The 18,372-nt window shown below is 45.1% G+C and overlaps 2 protein-coding genes across 2 annotated transcripts; one reads left to right on the top strand and one right to left on the bottom strand.

Annotated features, from left to right (window-relative positions):
• Positions 1–1,376: 1,376 nt before the first annotated feature.
• LOC135453994 (cytochrome P450 2K4-like) lies at positions 1,377–7,724 on the bottom strand. Its single transcript, XM_064725628.1, has 9 exons — positions 7,527–7,724; positions 5,183–5,345; positions 4,869–5,018; positions 4,424–4,584; positions 3,807–3,980; positions 3,282–3,423; positions 2,572–2,759; positions 1,942–2,083; positions 1,377–1,564 (listed from the first exon to the last, which is right to left on the bottom strand). Exons 1-9 carry the CDS (start codon positions 7,722–7,724, stop codon positions 1,377–1,379), a joined length of 1,506 nt encoding a protein of 501 aa, XP_064581698.1.
• Positions 7,725–14,796: 7,072 nt separating this feature from the next.
• On the top strand, positions 14,797–17,997 carry LOC135454308 (cytochrome c oxidase assembly protein COX19). The gene is made up of 3 exons (XM_064726303.1): positions 14,797–15,027; positions 15,371–15,482; positions 17,148–17,997. Exons 1-3 carry the CDS (start codon positions 14,946–14,948, stop codon positions 17,233–17,235), a joined length of 282 nt encoding a protein of 93 aa, XP_064582373.1. The 5' UTR covers positions 14,797–14,945; the 3' UTR covers positions 17,236–17,997.
• Positions 17,998–18,372: the final 375 nt, after the last annotated feature.

Genomic DNA, 18,372 nt, shown 5'->3' with positions numbered 1-18,372 from the left:
AGCCCAGGAGCTGGAGCTGGGTCTGTGGTACAGCCCTGACCAAGCACAAGTGGAAGGTGCAGAATCACTGGGAGAGAGCTGCCTTTAGTTGTGTGAACTGAAGCTAGTGAGGAGAGTCAGTGTCTTGGCCAGAGGCCACCATACTTTGTCATCCCTTCAGATTCTTTCTCCTTTCTTTCCTTCCATTTGCACACAGCCCAGCTTTAAACAGTAATTTCAGTTTTATGCCCCATTTTCAGTCAAATGGACCTATTCATCACAATACCCTGGTAATTGAGACTGAAGTTTGGAATTAAGAGTCTGTGGATGATAGTTCACCCTGCAGTCAGTGCAGAGGTGAGAAATGACAACCTTATGGCAGCTGATTCATCCCCTGAAGGATCCTTTCTCTCTGTGAAGAGTAGAGAAGATCTGCAGAGCGAGTACAGCCCCTGAGGTGCAGGTGGAGCAGGGAGCAGGGGCTGAGCCTCTCCCAGCTCTCTGCGAGCGTGGCAGTCCCTGCCCAGCCCCAGCTCCACTGCCCTGCCGCAGGCTGGTATCGCTTCAGCTGATTCAGAAACTCTTCCCTTGCCATGGCTGCTCATTTTCTGCCAGCTTAGGGATCCAAGATGGCCTAATAAGGGATTGGACAAGTGCCAGAGCCAGCATGAAGCCAGGAGAGGTGAGGGAGTGGTAGAAATGCCTTTCTTAGGTATTTCTGCAGAAGCAGAAAGCTGCTCAATTGGCCCCATCATAAATGGGCTGTTCAGCATGAAGTGCCTGGTGTGAGGTGGAAAGAACCCATTTCCCAAAGCACTTAGATGTTTTCTGATAACTGTCCTGTGCCTGGGTCTTGGCATCAGCCTGTGTTACACCCTTGTGTCTGGGACTCTGTAATAAAGATAAGGCAGGTTGTGTGGCACAATGGAAGCTCAGTCTGAGGCTCAGCTGAACAACCATCCTGAGGAGATTTCCAGATCCTTTGAGTGTCTCTTGTCTCCAGCTGGGCCACTTATAATCAGCTTTGCTATAGGGCTTGGACTTTGGGCTGAGAAATCCCCCTAGAGAGAGGCTGCCAGGGGAGAGCTCTGATGGGTTACATCTACAGAGGAGGTCTGAAGGCATTTCACTCTTTCAAACTGCCCTGAGAACAGCATCTCTGATGTGCTGTTCCAGGAATGAATCACAGTTTCTGAGAACAGAACTCAGAGCTGTCTGAAGGCTTTGCATTATACAGAATTGCAAGAGCTGTTGGAGAGGACATCATGAATGAGAAAACATAAAATAACAGTGCCTGGTGTTTCCTTCCCCTAAAGCTCAGGGACAGCTTTTCCCCACTGTAGCTAGATTTGCTTTAAAGCTTGAAGTGTTCACTACTCTAATGCTGTGCTGTTTGATCATTCACAGGGCACAGCACAGACCAGGTGAGGCATGGGAGTCAAGGTGAAGCCAACATCAGCAGTGAGATCCAGGTCTGACTTCTCCACTCCTGGAGGAGGCTGGAAAACAAATCTGCGGAGCAAGCCCGAAAAGAAGAGGAACAGCTCCATCCTGGCCAGTCCTTCACCAAGGCAAGCCCTTCTCCCTGAAAACAACCAGGGAGAAGTTAATGGTCAGCACTGTAACTGTTAGTGTTGATGTCTGAGACCTTCTAAGCAGGAGGTACAGTCTGAAGAGCAGGCTGCTGAGGTAGGAAATTTTCCCTTTCTTCTCTGTGTATATTAGAGTGCTACTGATTTGGTCTCAAACTACACACAAGTCTGTAGATGTATGAAATTGTTCAGTGACTGTGAGTAAATCCATGTCTCCCATCTCTCCCAAAGAAGAGGTGGTTACCTACAGCAATGGTGGATAGGAGAAATGACCAGAAATCCTTTACCCTCTATTCTGTGTCCCTGGCTTTCATACTTTTCCTGAAATCAGGGGGAACTGCCATTAGCCTTGCACCCACACCCCTCTTACCTATGGAGAATGGAATAAATGCTTCTCTCCTAATGAAGTTCCCATTGGCATCAAGGAAATGGGAAGGGTTGAACTGATGCGGGGTTTTCCAGTGTAACTCGTCATTCAGAGCAGAGGTCAGCAGTGGAATAATCTCAGTACCCTGAAAGGGATCAAAGAAACTCATGGAACAGGAGATCACTCCCTTACATGAGACAGACTGTGTTCTTTTTCCTAATGTGAAGGGGCAAATAAGACATGACAAATAGAACTGGGGAATGATTCTCTGCCCCATCGTGGCTCTGTCTGTTTTCAGTAACTGCTGTTTTAATTTTTGGACCACAAAACATTCCTTTCTTACAGAGTCAGATCTTTCAACAAAGGTGCTGGGGTAGAGGTCCCACATTTGACATAAAAAGATTCAAACTAGTGTGATTTAATTAAATCTCTGGTTAATCATGATTCAAACAACTGTACCAGACCACAATCCATTGTATGTTTACAGTAATTATCCTGGATCTAAGACAAAGGGTCACAGCACAGACTAAACCATGCATCACTGTGTCTTTAGTTATTTATGTGTTTCTTCATCTGCTTTAAAGAAAGCTGTGAGGAATCTGTGCAGCCCAAGCTGGCAGCCTCAGAGCTCACCTTAGGAATCACGTAGCCTCGGAAATTCACATTTCTGGGAGTCGATCGGGATACGCCCATGGGGACAATATTGGCAAACCTTTGTATTTCGTGTATTACTGCTTCTGTGTAAGGCATTTTTTTCCTGTCCTCCAACTTAGGCAGCTCTCCTGGTTCAATGACATGGTTCATTTCTTCCTGAATCTTTCCTTGGAAGGAGGAAAAGATTAAGAAGCTGATAACAATCTCATCTTGTAACTGAAATGGCTACCAGTTTGGCAGAAATGAGGAAACGGGAAAGCTGTAAATATCTGGGAAGGGCAGAAGTGGGTAAGTCAGAGCATGGTGGGGTTCCTTCAGGTTTGTTGTGGGGCTAAGGCAGCTTGAATGGACTCACGACAGTCCATCTCATGCCTGACTCTCATTACACACCTTTGTTACCCCATAACCTCCAACAGAAACCAGATCAGAATCAGCTCCTGAGGAGACCTTGAGTGACGTAAGCCCATAGCCTGCAGGTGAATTACCAGGAGCTTTACTGTGTCTGTAGGCTGCCCCTCAGCCTCTCCCACTTGGCTGGGCTGGTTTATTGCAATCCAGCTGAATAAAATTCCTTTGTAAAGTCAACGTTTGCTGTCTCTCTCAGAGCACTGAGAATAATTACTCTAGGCAGCACTGAGTTCCGCTCCCTTCTACAACCAAAGCCTTAACAAGAGATGTGTCCTCCTTACTCTGAATTTCTGGGTATTTCATCATCAGCAGCAGCCCCCAGCGCACAGTTGTGGATGTGGTCTCAGTCCCAGCAGCAAAGAGGTCCAGGGTTGAAAACATCAGGTTTCCATTGCTGAATGCAGTGTGTGGTTTCCTTAACTCCTTCAAAACATGGGGATAATGCAGCAAATAATACCCATGTGTGACTGTGTTGCCACCATTTTTATCTGCATTTTAGCCTTCTGTGACTTTATATGTGCTGGAAAACTGAATATTTAGTCTTTTAGCATTAGGACCTATGCTGTGTGGAATTTGTCTGGTCCCAAGAATATGTGTAATCCCCAAGTCTAGATATTAGAAAAAATTCCAATGAATTGGAATTTATTTACTGCAACACAGTTTATCCCGGTACCATTCTTGCAGGAAGGTTTGGGATGATCTCCTCCTTATGTGTGCTGAGTGGGAACTTATTTCGCCTTCGTGGGATGTCAAGTCAGAGCTAAGAGAAGGGAATAGAAAGGCACTGGGACCCAGCTTTAAAGTACCTGTTTTTGCTTCACCAGGAAGGCATCGACAAAGCCTGTTAAGTCATTTTCATTAAGCTCCTCTTTGTGCTCCTGGAAGAGCTTCTGGAGAAAAGCATTCAATTCAAGGATGTTTTGTAGCACAGTCTTGGAAGCTCCAGACAGAAATCCAAGGGATGGGTAGAAGTTATATAACTGCAAGACAAGTTTTACTGTTAATTGGCATTTTTGAACACATACTGGTATCTCAAATCACACTGCTGGTCCCTTGTCCTATGCCCTGACATTTGAGGCTGTAATTCCCCCCTTCTACAGTCCAAGGAACTCTGGATTCCTGCAGAAATAGAATGTTCCTTCCGTAATTCAAGGAGGCAGGTTTGGGATTGTGCTTCTGCTCTTCAAAGAGGGTAAAGTTGTTTAGTGAAATTTGGATTTTTTAAAATGTTTTTTTTACTAATAAGTTTGACAAAGTGCAGGAATCTGGTAATCTGTGCATTGCAGATACAGAACCACAGATGTGTTCTGTACAGGCTGACTGGCTGATAATGTTCTTGTTCTCTAGAAGAAATATGTGGGAAGCCAGAAGAACAAATGCTGAAACTGGATATTCCCCAAAAACTGTAAAATTAAACTCTTACCTGCACCATAGGGGAGCCCAACAGCTTAGTATTTTGATTTATCAGCTTCAGCAAAGTTAGAAATACTGGATCATCATATTCAAACCTCTCTCCAAACAATATGGAGCAGATGACATTGGATACAGCATTGTTGAGTATCATTTTTGTATCAAATGGTTTCCCTGTATTTCAAGCAATGAAAACAAATGACAAAATGACTATGCTCATTTCAGTCTGGTTTCCTATGGAAATGTAGTCCTGAGCTCCCAAAGAAAACTCATTCCCCACCCAGAATTCATAGCAGGGAATTTTGTTTCAGTGTTTTAAGGCCTTGGTTCAATAACCTAATGCACTTTATGCTGAACTTTAACCACGAGATACCATTTGCTCAGAGTTAAACTTTCATTAATCTTTATTGTTCTGCTAGACCTGTTCTCTGTCTCTGGATGAAAGATTTGACACTCACCATGATAGGATTCAAAATATTTGATAAGGGAATTTACTTCCTCCAGGATTCGGGTCTCAAGGGTTCTCTTTCCCATTCCAAAGTCTCTCAGTGTGGACAAGGTAAATCTTCTCATAGTTTTCCACATCTCTCCATGGCTGAATGCTATGCCTAAAATAAATGTGTAACATCCTTATGGCACCTGTGGTTCATAAATTTTCTTACACACTGGTGCCTCCTAAGATCACAAAAAGTGATCTGTAAGAGGACAGTGCTCTCAGCTGAGAGGCTGTAATGAACAGAGACAAAACTTATCCAAGCAAAAGGTCAGTTACCATTTCCTTGTGTCATTTTTCTAAATATGGGTATTTCTGCCCTCTCTCCAAACTCTTCAGCATGATTTAAAAGGGCATCCTTGATGGTTTCGTATCCAGCCAGTACCACGACCTTCCTGGGTCCAAAATGCACCGTGAAGACACTGCCATAGATCTTGGAGAGCTGTCAAGGTGAGTAAATATGTTCATTCAAAACCCGATCTGGACTCAAACACAACTACTGGCCACTCTAGGTGGTTTCTAGACCAAAAGGAGCCTCCCAGCCCTGCCTGATGTCTCCAGGTGCTGCTGTAATTCAAGCAGTGAGCAGCAGCTATCGATTGCCAGCATCTCTGCTTGCACCCTGTTTGCACAACAAGGTGTCTGCTATCACTGCCCCAATCAGGGGAGTCAGTAAAGTGCCACTGCATTCCTGTGGTGTTCTGCAGTAGCAGACCAGCAATACCACCTTGGGAGGCTGGCTAGAGAATGCTGCTGCAGGCAGGCCTGTTTGTTGTAGTGCTGGTGACCTGAGGCAAGCAGGCGTGCACACACCTTTGAGGCTGAAGCCACAAACCCTGCAGAAACAAAGCCAGACAATAACTCTTTCTTTCAGGACAGCACTTGTCTCTAATTATGGCAAGGTGGGTAGTGTTGCAGTCATTATGGAATTACTTGCTGGCCACCAGAAACTTGGATCTGACTAGGAAGCATATTCTGGTAGATAATGTCACAGGAGTGTTAGGCATTTATAGCAAATTAAAAATGAATCATCTGTTACCCTGAAAGGTGGCTTTGACAAGCTAATCATTCACTTGGTATTTTAGGCTTCGTTTGAACACACTGCAAGCCATCCCCTCCAAATGTCTTCTTGTTTCTGATGTGCCTGGCTTACCATTTTCTATGCATTAGATAGATTCCACAAATTGAATTTCAGATTAGAAGCAGCTCCTGTTATTACACCAGACAAATTGAATTTGTTTTCATCAAGCAGTGGTTTGACGGCTTGGGAGATAACATTAGCACTGGTTCTTCCATCCCTGGCAGCTCACAGAGCGAGTGGCAGAGCCAGGGGCAGGGAATCACAGCTGCTCTGAGCCTTCCTTTGGCCATCTCCTTGCATTAGTGCTTCTTGGCAGCCCCTCTGGTTTTGCTCAGCAGCACAAGTATTGGATGTGGCAGGCCTGAAAGCCCAAATAAAGCTCCTTGGTAGATTATGGGAAATTAGTCTGGTGCTGCCACGTGATATTTGTATCATAAAATCCCCCAGTACTGCCAAAAATAGTTCATAAATAGTTTCATACTGACATCCTCAAACATACCCAGGAGCTCAGGACCAGAAGCCCATCAGAACTGATCTGTGCACAACCCTCTGCCCCATAAATCAGGGAAGATGAGCACTGTGTGCCTGCTGTAGGAATTCTGTGCTTTGGAAACACAGGATGCCCTTCCTTCCACAGCTAACAGGAGGATTGCAGTGTCTGCCCTCCCACTGCAGATGCTCAAGGGGCTGAAGGAGTTCTCTGGGGACCAGCTTTCCCCCACCATAGTGTCCAGCAAGCAGCACACACACAGGGCATGTGACAGGTCCCTCACAGCACCTCAAGTGTCTCTACAGCAACCAGATAAAATCTGAATTCCCACTGAGTTGTCCCCAGGTCCCCGAGGGAACACAGCAGACACTTTCTAAAACAAACATTGCCCTTGGCTTTTTAATATTTAAATGTTTTTTTTTTCTCTCTCTCTCTCTCAGAAATATAAGTATCCATGGAGCTGTGTAAGAAAAAGCAATTTAATTAGCTAGAATATAAAATCCATGCATTGAGTCCTCAACCATCCTGAGCAGTGTGTGCAGGGGGAGGGCTGGGGAGGCAGAGTTCTGCTGAGCATTGCAGAGATGTAATTAGTTTTGGAAAAAAGTTTGTCCCTCTGCTGTGAGGATGATGCCTTTTCTTGCTTCATCCCTTCCATCCACCCATTCCTTCCTAGAGGTCTGGTGGCAGTGAGACATCTCTTGATGGCAGCAACCTGGCCCAGCACAAGTCTTTTACCTGCAGCCTTTGAAGGGCTCAAAACACCAACAATTTGGAGTAGATTGTGAGGAGTGGGAGGTCTACACTTAAGTGTGTATAAAGAAAGGAGTGTGTGTGTTATATTCATATATATAAATACAAGTGTGTGTGTGTGTGTGTGTGTGTGTGTGTGTGTGTGTGCACCTCTGAAGGTAAAGTTGTTCTGCCTGTGTGCCACATATCTCATTGCTGCCCTCCACACAAAGCAAACACAACCACATCTCTGTTTCCCCAGCTGCATTTCTCATTGCAGGAATTGCATATTTCCCTCTGCCTGCTGGCTCAGCCCCTACCTCTGTCAGCGACTGGAATGGCTTTTTCAGGTCCACCACGTTCAGGTTCCCGATCACAGGAAGAGGTCGTGGCCCAGGGGGCAAATTGCAAACTGACTTCTTGGAGCTGGAGAGAAAGTAAAGGAGAGCAAAGAGCCCTGCTGCCAAACAGAGCAGCGAGCAGGAGCCCAGGTACTGCAGGAGACTCTGCACAGCCATGTCCAAAGGCAGCTGAGGGTAGGAGCATCTCGGGGTCCCTTTATAGCCCTTCTGTCATTGCCTGAACACACCTTCTGGGGAAGTGGCTTTACACAGAGAAAAGGGCTCTGCAGACTTGTTTACATCCACTCAGATCAGATGTACTTCATTTTCCTGCTAGATGAAACACCCTCTTTTATTCTGAACCATGGATTACCATAATCTGGAGCTCTTATTTCACCTACAACACCGGGACGAGGTGTTTGTTTTCCAGTGAATATCTGTGTTGTGGGCATGTTGTTCTCTATGTGATTTCAGGGTCAGAACTCAAGGACAGGAGCCATGCTGGACTCTGTGCCAGGTCACAGGACTCAGCTGGACCCCAGTGATGCAATGGAGGAAGCAGGGCACAGGAGGGAAAGCCCACAACAATGCACAGCCCAGGGTAAGCAAGCCCTTGGGGAGGACAAGACTGACCATGGACAAGCTGGAATGGTGGGATGAAGATGTGCTAATTCAGGATTGATGACAGGAGCAGATCTATTTACAGGTGAGAGCTCTGATTCTTTTTGCTTTCCTGCCACCCCACTAAAATCACCTCCTTGAGCAAATCAGTGTTTTTTATTGCTAGCATTGTTACCGTCTTTGTCCCAAGAATCCCCTACCAGCAAACCCAAAATATCAGTCACTATTTGGCAGTTTAGTGCACAGAGTGCCTGGATGGCCAAGCCTGCCTCAGCAGCTGGTGATGACTCCCTCTGTTTATGAACAGCTGCATGCCATCCTCTAGGAGAAACTGTCCCCTGCAGGCAATCCTGCCTAGATTGGGAAAGAGATCCTGAATCCTGCTAACCTGGGAGGAGCCAGGATCAGGCTGCAGCTGGCCAGGCAGAAGATGGAGGTGCCAGGCAGGAGGAGCACATGGCAGCAGTTCTGGCCCTGCAGGGACTGAGTCATGTCCCAAGCCCAAGCAAGAGCCCACGTGCCCAGGTGACAGCTCCAAGAGCCACCCCCACCCTCTGCATCCTTGGGGATGACAACAAAGCAGAAGTGACCAAGAATAGGAAGCGCCTTGTAGAAATGGTGGCTCTAAGGGAAGGAGCTGATTTGATGCTCTGTCCCATATTTTCCAGTGGGGATATTTTACTCCCCAGTTGCAGATTCTGGCAGATTACTGGGCTGTGCTGCTGTTGAACCCTTTAGAAATCTTTAGTTTAATAATTCTTTTGCTAGAATTCTCCAAGGCTCCCGGGTGCAGGCTACACTGATGGGAAAATGATGATTATTTATTAATAATAATAAAAGTACATTAGCCAAAGGCAAGGGGAATCAATAAACTCTAACTAGATTGACATGAAAAAGCTGCCTGCTCTCCAAGGCTTGTTTATCAGGAGAGCAGTTTTTCACAAGGAGAACTTTCCTGTGCAGGCAGGGTGGGCAAAGAGAGGAGGGCACTGGATGGTCACATCCATCTCAGGATTTGCTGCACAGCTGAGAGGTCTTGGCCTGCACCCTCCTCTCCCAGACATTTCCAAGAATATCCTGTTCTGCCAGATTCTTCTCTGAGCAAATGGTGTGACTACTGGGACTCCTGAGACTTTATAATATGCAGTAAGAGGGAGGAAAAAGCCCTGCATGGGGCCAGTTGGGTACCAAAGGAGGAAATCTGTTCCTTTTTACACAGAGCTCTGTTGGAGCAGAGCTGGCTGCTGCCAGAGCAAGGAAAATCACCTTCCCTAAGCCTTCAATCTGTGGTGACAATATGGAGTGAGGCCCTTTCTCAAGCAGTGAGCACATGGACTTGCAGCCTGATGCACTGAAGCCATGGAGAAATGAGGGATGAGCTCTCCAGAGGGAGGGAATCTTTGCAGTTTTAGAATAGAGCCAATGTGATGCCCTCAGCCCCACTCCGTCCTCACATCCCTCACTTCCAGGGTGCAATCCTGAGCACAGCCTGCAGCCACAGGATCCCACACAGGAATGGGGGAAACATTGCTCCCAGCTCACGTCTTTGTCTTTCTAGCAGCCCAGGGCAGAACTCCCTTCGGGTGAGCAGAGTTTGTGGGCACAGCCCAGGGGACCCATCAGTTCCTCCTGGACAATGAGCCTGCCCTTAACACCACAGTAACTCATCTGGAGAAGGTCACATCACCTCCTCATGGCACACAGGTGAACAGAGCTACAGTAACTGTAGGATAATGCAGGGAAAGGGTTGTTATAAGGCCATAATTCAGTCAATGACTGCTGATAACATCATAAACCAGCAGAGTGAGCACCAAGTGCCGGTGTGCCTTGCAAGGCTCTGCCACTGCTTTACAGCCCCCAGAGATGCCTATCAGCCCATGCATTGTTATCAGGGACATTTAAAGCCTGAGCACACCCTATTAAACATTAACATTTTTAAAGACCCAGATGTGTTAAAACTCAGGCTGCTCCTCGCTAATGGATTTTGCTTGCCTTGACAAATGCCAGTGCAAAAAGAAATCAAAAGCTTTCCGACTCTGACCTCTTTCAATTTTTCATCATTATTGCATTGTTTTATTGGATTACACCCACTTCTTCCCAACCCTGCAAATCTGTGTTTCTACAGGATCACTACAGGGTGGTGTTCTCAAGTGTTCACTTTGCTCATTTTTATACAAATGATTCTTTAATTTCTTTTCATTCATCTGTCAAACCAGCGTGGGCTGCAAATCTACTCTGGGAAGAAAGACTCCTGAAAAAATATTTTTAAAATCTTTATTTCATGGCAATTTTTTTAAAAAAGAGGTTCCTGGGTTGTTTTTTTTTTTTTTTTTCCATGTTCTGAGTTGAAAGATTATATGTGATGAGTCAGGTCAGTGGAGAAGAAAATTAAAAAAATCTGTGCATGAGATTAGTGCATTGTCCCTGTGCAGAGCCTAAGGTGAGAGTGTTTCCCACTTTATTTTATATACTAACATTTATTTATTTAAATACTAACATTTTCCAAACGTTAAGCATTTACCATTCTTGGGAACTTTGTTGTTTTTAAAAGCCTCCTTCTTGGACTGAATAGATGCTATTCCTTCATGAGTCTCACCCAGTGAGAAAACACATGGGAGATCCTTGGCTTTGATGCTGGTAATGTACTTTTTAATAGATTTTCATATCTACAAAAATGTTTGCAGTAAAATCCCTTACAACTTAGCTAGAACCATGATCTTCCAGATCTACATTTACACCAACAAGTCAAGGCAGCCTGACCTGGGAGATGAGTATTGAGTAGGTTGGGTTATAAATAGATGATTTTCAAAATACAGCTGATAAATCCAATGCCTCTACACAGCTGCAAGGATTTTCTGTTCTGGGTCTCTGGCTTCTGTCTCTCTCAACAACATATTGCAGAAATTGAGTTAATCCAAGAGAAATTTGAGGCATATCATGAAGGGTGATTAGCTGATAACTACAGAAGCAGGGTCCCACATCTTCCTTTTGGGCCCCTCTCTTGGTGCGGGTGGAGATGTGGATTTAGATGGACCAGAATTGCAACCAGCAATTTAAGATGAAGGTTTGTTTCACCTCTCAGTGCAGTGTTGCCATTTCTACAACATTCCTCTCTAAACTGATGAGGCTTTGGCTCAGTAATAACAGAAAATGAGCTATCACTCTGTACATCTTTATGGAGCACATAACTTATTAAGGCCCTGACCTTATTGGCATGAAACTACGATTTCCCTGTAAGTGCAAAACAATAATATTTCATTAATCATCTACAACAGAAATCCCCATTCCCCAGACTATTCTGGCAATATTCTGCATTTTTGCTTGTCTAGGAACCTGAATTGAAAGGGAGAAAAATGGTTTACAACAGCCTGTGGCAGTGATGGAGCAAGAGCCTTATGTAAGAGCTGGCGGAGGTGAGGCAGCAATGAGTGATCCTGGAAGGATGTTTCTCTGAGGTGTGTTCTCTCCTGGCCTGGGAACAGCAGTCTCAAGGGCACAAATTCCAGCATCTGAATGTGCTTGGTCTTGTTCAGCTCATTAATTTCCTACAGCTATCCCAAGTCAAGCTATGAAATCCCCTAGTGCTTTACTCCGAGCCTTTCATGGCTTGTCAATAAATTATTTTCCAATTAAGTACCTGATAATTTGAGTCTGCAGGCTCTTAGGAGAGGCAGCGTGGTGAGAGAGAGAAAATAATGGAAGTCATGGACTTTTCCCTGCCTGTAAAATGAATAAAGGTTCTTCTCTGAAGTGTTACTCAATTTGGTGCTTCCACAAAGTAATGGTGAGTGTGTAATAACTCCTTCTGAGGAGATGTTTGTCCAGCTGATGGATAAACACCACCAGTGGAGTGAGTTTTCAGCACTACCTGAAACACTGGAAAAGAACAGTTTTAAATGTTATTTCAGTCCATATTAATGATGAAAGGTCTGATTCAAGCAAAGGATTTTTATTTCTTTTTTAGTCTATCAAGCTGTGTAACTTGAAAGGGGAAGAGCCAAGATTTTCCCTAGTTTGGGAAATCTTCTAATTCAAGGATTTCAATTTTCGGCAAGGGCTCAGGACTCCATGCTAGAGGTACTGTGAAACACCACAAATTATCTAATATCTCTTGTACAATGAGCACCCTTTTGCTGAAGCAGCTATTTCAGATTTCCCTGATGCAAAGTCTCTTGCTCCTTTGAAAGATAATATGTGAAAAACATTTCATTCTCTGTTTGTGGCTCTGTTTTTGTTGAGTTCTTTTGGAACTGGTAGGTTTAATCCACAAATGAGGTTTTTTTCTTCACAATGATTATCTAATAGGGATTTTATTTGATCTCCTTGGGAAAAATTTATCCTGAGTTGCTGAAGCATGTGTATTAGATTGTATGAGAACCTGTACCTTTAAAGGAAATTCTAGAAGGTACAACTGGCATTTGCAATAAAAACATTAAGTAATCATAACAAACACCAGCTACTATACCTGACCTGAATTGAAGTAATTACAACATTTAAGACTCCAAAGAAAAACCCTGAGTTAACAAATAGATTTTAAAAAAATAAAATACAATGAATATAATAAAATATACCAAGTTGATGTAGCCTTTGCAGAGAATCACAGAATGATTTAGGTTGGAAAAGACCTTTAAGATCATTGAGCTCAACTGTTCCCCCACTAAAGTCATGTCCCCAAGTGCCACATCTACATGGCTTTCAAATGCCTCCAGGGATGGGGGCTCCACCAGTGCCCTGGGCAGCCTGTGGCAATGCTGGGGAAGTGAATTTTCCCACTATCCACACTGACACCAACTGGGTGTCCTCTACAACCTTACTGAGGTAAAGGTGTTAAACAGCGCTGGAAAGGTTGGTGCTGCTTGCCTGGGAATAATTCCACTGTGGGGTCTCTGCATATCTTTTTCCCTTGACTTCTTCCTTCATCACATGGGAAATCAGCAAGTTGGCCACTGTGACAGAAAGGAAGGAATGTAATTTGGGCAGTTTGCTAAAATCAAGTGCCTTGGCACATGAATTAAATGTGTTCAGATAAACCAAAGTTACTTCCCTGCTGCTCAGCTGTCTGAAATCTGGGAGACTGTTTGCTGCATTTATTTATGAAAGAGGAGTATTTCCCTTTTACCATTAAGTGTTATAACGAAGTCAAGTGGAAAAGTGCTATTTACTGTATAATAAAACCCATCTATTGTTCATAGCCCTGAAAACCTAATAATAAAACCTTATATTTCAAGCTGTGCAAACCAGTTGCTTATGTAATAGAACATGGTGTAATTTTCCATTTACAATTTCAATACTGTAATAAGAAAGCAATCAAAGCATAAACAAAAGACACTTTAAATGGAGCTGCAGTTAATATTTCCATAATGGCTGTCCTTAAAAATTGAAGCTATTTCATTTCTTTTTTTTCCCCAGCTTTGAATTCTTCCTGCTTAGCTCAGTCATTTAATTAAAAGAAAATCAACTTAAGAAAGATAAAATACTGTCTTAAACCCATTGCAGCTATGGGCAAAGAAGAAAAAATGTCAGTGTAATCCACGGTTAACACTTGGTGAGTTAAATTAAAGCTATTTCTCATCCTCCTTTCAGAAGGAGACTGTGAATCTGCAGTTTGTGCTGCAAACCTGCAGGCAAAAGGTTTTTTTTTCCTTTATTGTACATCTTGAGGATCTGGAAGTTCACCATTTCTCCAGCTTCTGCCAGCACCCTCTTGGTTTTACTGCTGTTCCCCACCATTAATGCCACACGATGTGAACCCACGTGCTTGTAGGAATAATAGAATAAAATAAAAATAACTCAGTGCTGTCCCTAGGGTTTGTGCACAACTTAAACCAGGAGGATTGATGAGAGATGAGGAACCACATGGGCGGCTGATGGTTCAACAGAATGGGGACAGCCCATCCAAAACCCTGCTGGGTTTCTGTGGAAGTTCACCCTGCCTTCCTGCCAGAGCCATCCCCAGGGCCCTGGGATCACACCCCAGCCACAGCTGGGCCCAGAAAATGGGCTTTGGGGTCAGGACCCAGGGCTCGGCAGTGACAGGTGAGGAATTTATTCGTGGGGCAGAAAGGAAGGAGCCTGGCCTCAGCCCTGCACAGAAAAGGGAAAGATTGGACAAGGCTGGATCCTGCATGAAGGGATTTTCAGATAGCAGGCTCCAGATTTGGCTCTTTCCTCCTCCATGTCCCAATGCACAAATGCCAAGGACAGGGCGTTTGTCTGGGCCCCTCCACGGGCCGGCAGCCCCCGACCATCACAGCAGCCATTCACAGGAACGAATGAGGGACTCAGGGAATCCCAGAGCATCCTGAGCCGGGAGGGACCCACAGGGACCCCCAAATCACTGCAGGACAGCCCAGAACTGCGTTGCATTCAGAGGGGAGTTGCACTGGGAGCGTTCAGAGGGGAATGAGGACGGTGGCACGGGGTTCATTGATCATCGGTTCATTTCGCAGAGGCTGTGGCAGCCCGGGCCTCAGGGACGGCAGAGGCGCTCTCGCTCCGGGCCCGGCCCAACATGGCGGCCGCCGCCGTCTCCATGGCAACAAACACAGCGTTTTGGTTTCCATAGCAACACCCACGCCGTGTCCATGGCGGCCCGGCCCCGCCCGCTGCGGGCGGCAACGATCACGTGACCGCGCTCGATGCGCTCGGCGCGCAGCTCCCCCAGGCGGCAGGAACGAGCGGAGACAGAGTGCCGAGTGACCGGGAGTGACCGCTGAGCGACCACAGAGTGACCGCAGGGACCGGGCCCGCCGCGTCCCCACCCCCGGCAGCACCGCCATGTCCACCGCCATGAACTTCAGCAGCAAGAGCTTCACGCCGCGGCCGCCGGACAAGGGCGCGTTCCCGCTGGATCACTTCGGTGCGGTAGCGCGGCCTAGCGCCGGGCCTGCCCCGCGGGGCCCGGGCGCCGCGGAAGCGCGGCCCTCACTGTGTGTGTGTGTTACAGGGGAGTGCAGCGTCTATGTATGTGTGTGTGTGTCTGTGCGTGTGTTACAGGGGAGTACAGGGCCTTCGCTCTGTGTGTGTGTGTGTGTGTGTGTGTGTGTGTTACCTTCACTATGTTTGTGTGTGTGTGTGTGTGTTACAGGTCTGTGTGTGTTACCCTCGCTGAGTGTGTGTTCCAGGGGAGTGCAGTGTGTGTGTCTGTTACCCTCGCTGTGTGTGTCTGTCTGTCTGTGTTACCTTCACTGTGTGTGTTGCAGGGGAGTGCAGCGCCTTCAAGGAGCGGTTCATGGAGTGTCTCCGGCAGAGCGGCTACGAGAGCGCGGCGTGCCGGCAGAGCGCCATGGCGTACCTGGAGTGCCGCATGGACAGGCGAGTGCCCCGGCACGGCCGCGGGGACAGCGGGGAGGGAGGGAAGGAGGGCAGCCCGGGCCAGGCAGGGTGTTTGGCCATGAAGGGCACAGATGCTCCGTGGGACCTGCTCTGTGGTTTCCGTGTTGTCCGGTGCAGAGGGATAACAGCGAGCAGCTAAGATATTATACACTGTCTTACTCATCATTTTTTGCACACTGAAGTATACACTACCGCCTGCAGGTGAGGATCCCACACAGGACTGGGGGATTCTCACATCTTTGTCTTTCTAGCAGCCCAAGGCAGAACCACCTTCAGGTGAGCAGATTTTGTGGCCACAGCTCAGGGACTCATCAATGAGCCAGCATTTAAACACCACAGTAACTCCTGTGAGCTCATCTGGAGAAGGTCGCATAACCTTCTCCAATGACAATTATTACAAAAACTACACTTTACAATTATTACTACAAAACTACAATTATTACTATTAGAATGAGCCACCCTGTTTTACAGAGTTCTTTTAGCCAAGGTGCAAAACTCCAACCATCAGTCTAGCCAAGATTGTAATTTGGTCAGCTAATCCCTTAGGTTTTGTAGCTGTTTATGAATAGAAGCAGAATGATCAGATAAGTTCATACAACATAATCCTTCAAAATCTTCACAGCCATGCCCGTGTGCTAGTAAAAGAAAGTTTTGTTAAGTGGCATGTCTAACTGCCTCTTCATCTGTCACCGAATCACTGATCACAGTAAATGATTACTGATCATTTACTTCCTTGCTGAGCCAACAGCCCAACTCCAGACCCAGGCAGCTTCCACCCTGCACAGTGGCCAGTGTGAAGCTTTTTTTTTTGTTTGTTTTGTTTTCAGCTGTGATTACAAGTTAAGCTTTTAACTTTGCTCACCCTCTGCCTGGCCTGCTCAATAAGAGCTGACTGTGTTCAAGATGCCTACACGTGCTGTAACTTAACAAAGAATTATCAAAGCAGTGGTATTTTTCTTGTATATATTAATGCAATTGAGTCTTAATTAATGCTGAGTTCAAGTGGAAATAATTTGGCCTGTTAGCCCCTTAGAAATATGTTTAAAGCAGGTAAGTTAAAAGTTTTTGTAGTCAGTTCAAGTGAAGAAAGAATTGGTGATTGGTTTTCCAGGGATGTTTCCATTCAGGCATCGCTTTGCAATCCTTCCTGTACAAGAGTGAGTCAGGGAACTTTGAAAAATGCAGAAATTTCTCTGTATCTAGGGAAAGTACATTGCAGATCAAAAACTAGTGTGAAAATCACTACAGTCCAGTCTAATGGCACCACAAAGGCTGTTCTAAACCAGACTCACTTGAAAGTGTAAATGGCATTGGTAGAATTTTAGGAAGCTCTTATGCAATGTGTTAATTAAAAATAACCAGGGGTCAGGTCTTTTTCTTAGAAACTCTTACTCAGTACCTAAAATGGGGAAACAACACATTTAATTGGAAAACCACTATAAGGAGGAAAAATAATTGCTGAGTGCTGCTTTCCTTAAACTGAATTTTCTGAGGTCTTGTCAAACAGCAGGCACTCTGTATAGATCTCTTAGATCTGTTTAGGGTAAATAATAGTAATGAAAGAAAAAATGCTGCTGTTGTCTAACCAAGAGAGAGGCTGTGTTCTCTAAAATGTGTTTTGTTGTTTTCTTCTTTTTTACTTAGGCAACTTATGGCTAATGAACCACTGGAAAAATTGGGATTTAAAGACCTGATAAATGAGAAATCAGAAGAAAAAGCTAAGAAGTCATGATGAAGACAGACAACTTTGTCTCTCATGAAGGGAAAGCATAACTCTGAATGTAGTACATATTGTACATTTTGTTCATATTGCAATAGGAAGTGTTTCCTGAAAGAACCTTTTCTTCCAAAGTTTAATTGTCCTAAAATAAGATTTTTCTTTAAATGAGCAAAAGTACTGCCTTTGTCTGCTTTGCCCAAGTATTTCTTAACTTCTTTGTTTTAATTTCTCTAGAGGCAAAACAGTTACAGCCAAAGTGTTCTCCCTGTCTCTGTAAGAACAGTGAAGTCTTGTTTTAAGGAGACAAAAACCCAAACCAAACAATCCTTTATTGTGTAGCTCTTGAACTACTGATTAATCTTCTGGGCAATACTGATATGCTCACTGCAGTACTTGCCAGGTGGAAATAAAGCTGTTGTACTTTAAAATCGATTTTTATTAAATACTGGCATTAGTCCCCATCCCTTGGGTGGTCTCACCCTGCTGTGGAACACTCTGGGGTCCTGTGGGGGTACTTGAGGCAGTGTTTTTTTCAGTCATTTAATCTTTCATCATTGTTGGGAGAGTGTTTCTAGTTTCAGACCCCATTCAGGGACTGATTCTGCTTTTATTCACCTAAATTTTTCATCATTTAACTGGGAACAGTGGTATTTCTCCTGCATGTTCTAATGCAGCTGAAGTCTTTCTTAATTAATGTTGAGTTCAAGCAGAAATAATTTGGCCTCTTAGCCCCTAGAAATGTGTTTCAAGCAGGCAATAAATGTGTAAATCTTCTGGATGTGTTTCCCACTGTGTGTTCTGCCCTGTTATGCTTTTGGTTTTGTTTTTAACCCAGTGAATCATTTCTCTGTGTACCTGGCTCTCTCTGCCAAGGCAGTTCTGTAATTTTTCCCTCTTTATCTGGTGGCCCCTCTCTGATAGATCTCACCTCCCCTGCTGGCTGCTTTTGCTTCTGCCTCTCTCCTGTGCATCTGCTCATACCAAATTCCAGGGAAGGCTGAAGGAACATTTTCTGCTCTCCATACTGATCACTGGGGCTGAGATTTGAATTGTTGCTCTGTGTAATCTGATGGAACAGAGTGCACATAGCTCAGAGCAGGTTCCTGTTTGAAAAGGACATTTGCCTGCTGCTGCATATTTTTATTCCAC

Source organism: Zonotrichia leucophrys, chromosome 14, assembly GCF_028769735.1.
Source record: "Zonotrichia leucophrys gambelii isolate GWCS_2022_RI chromosome 14, RI_Zleu_2.0, whole genome shotgun sequence".
Classification (NCBI taxonomy): Eukaryota; Metazoa; Chordata; class Aves; order Passeriformes; family Passerellidae; genus Zonotrichia; species Zonotrichia leucophrys.
The sequence above is the reverse complement of the archived record's forward strand: the minus strand, read 5'-3'. Positions and strand labels throughout refer to the sequence as shown.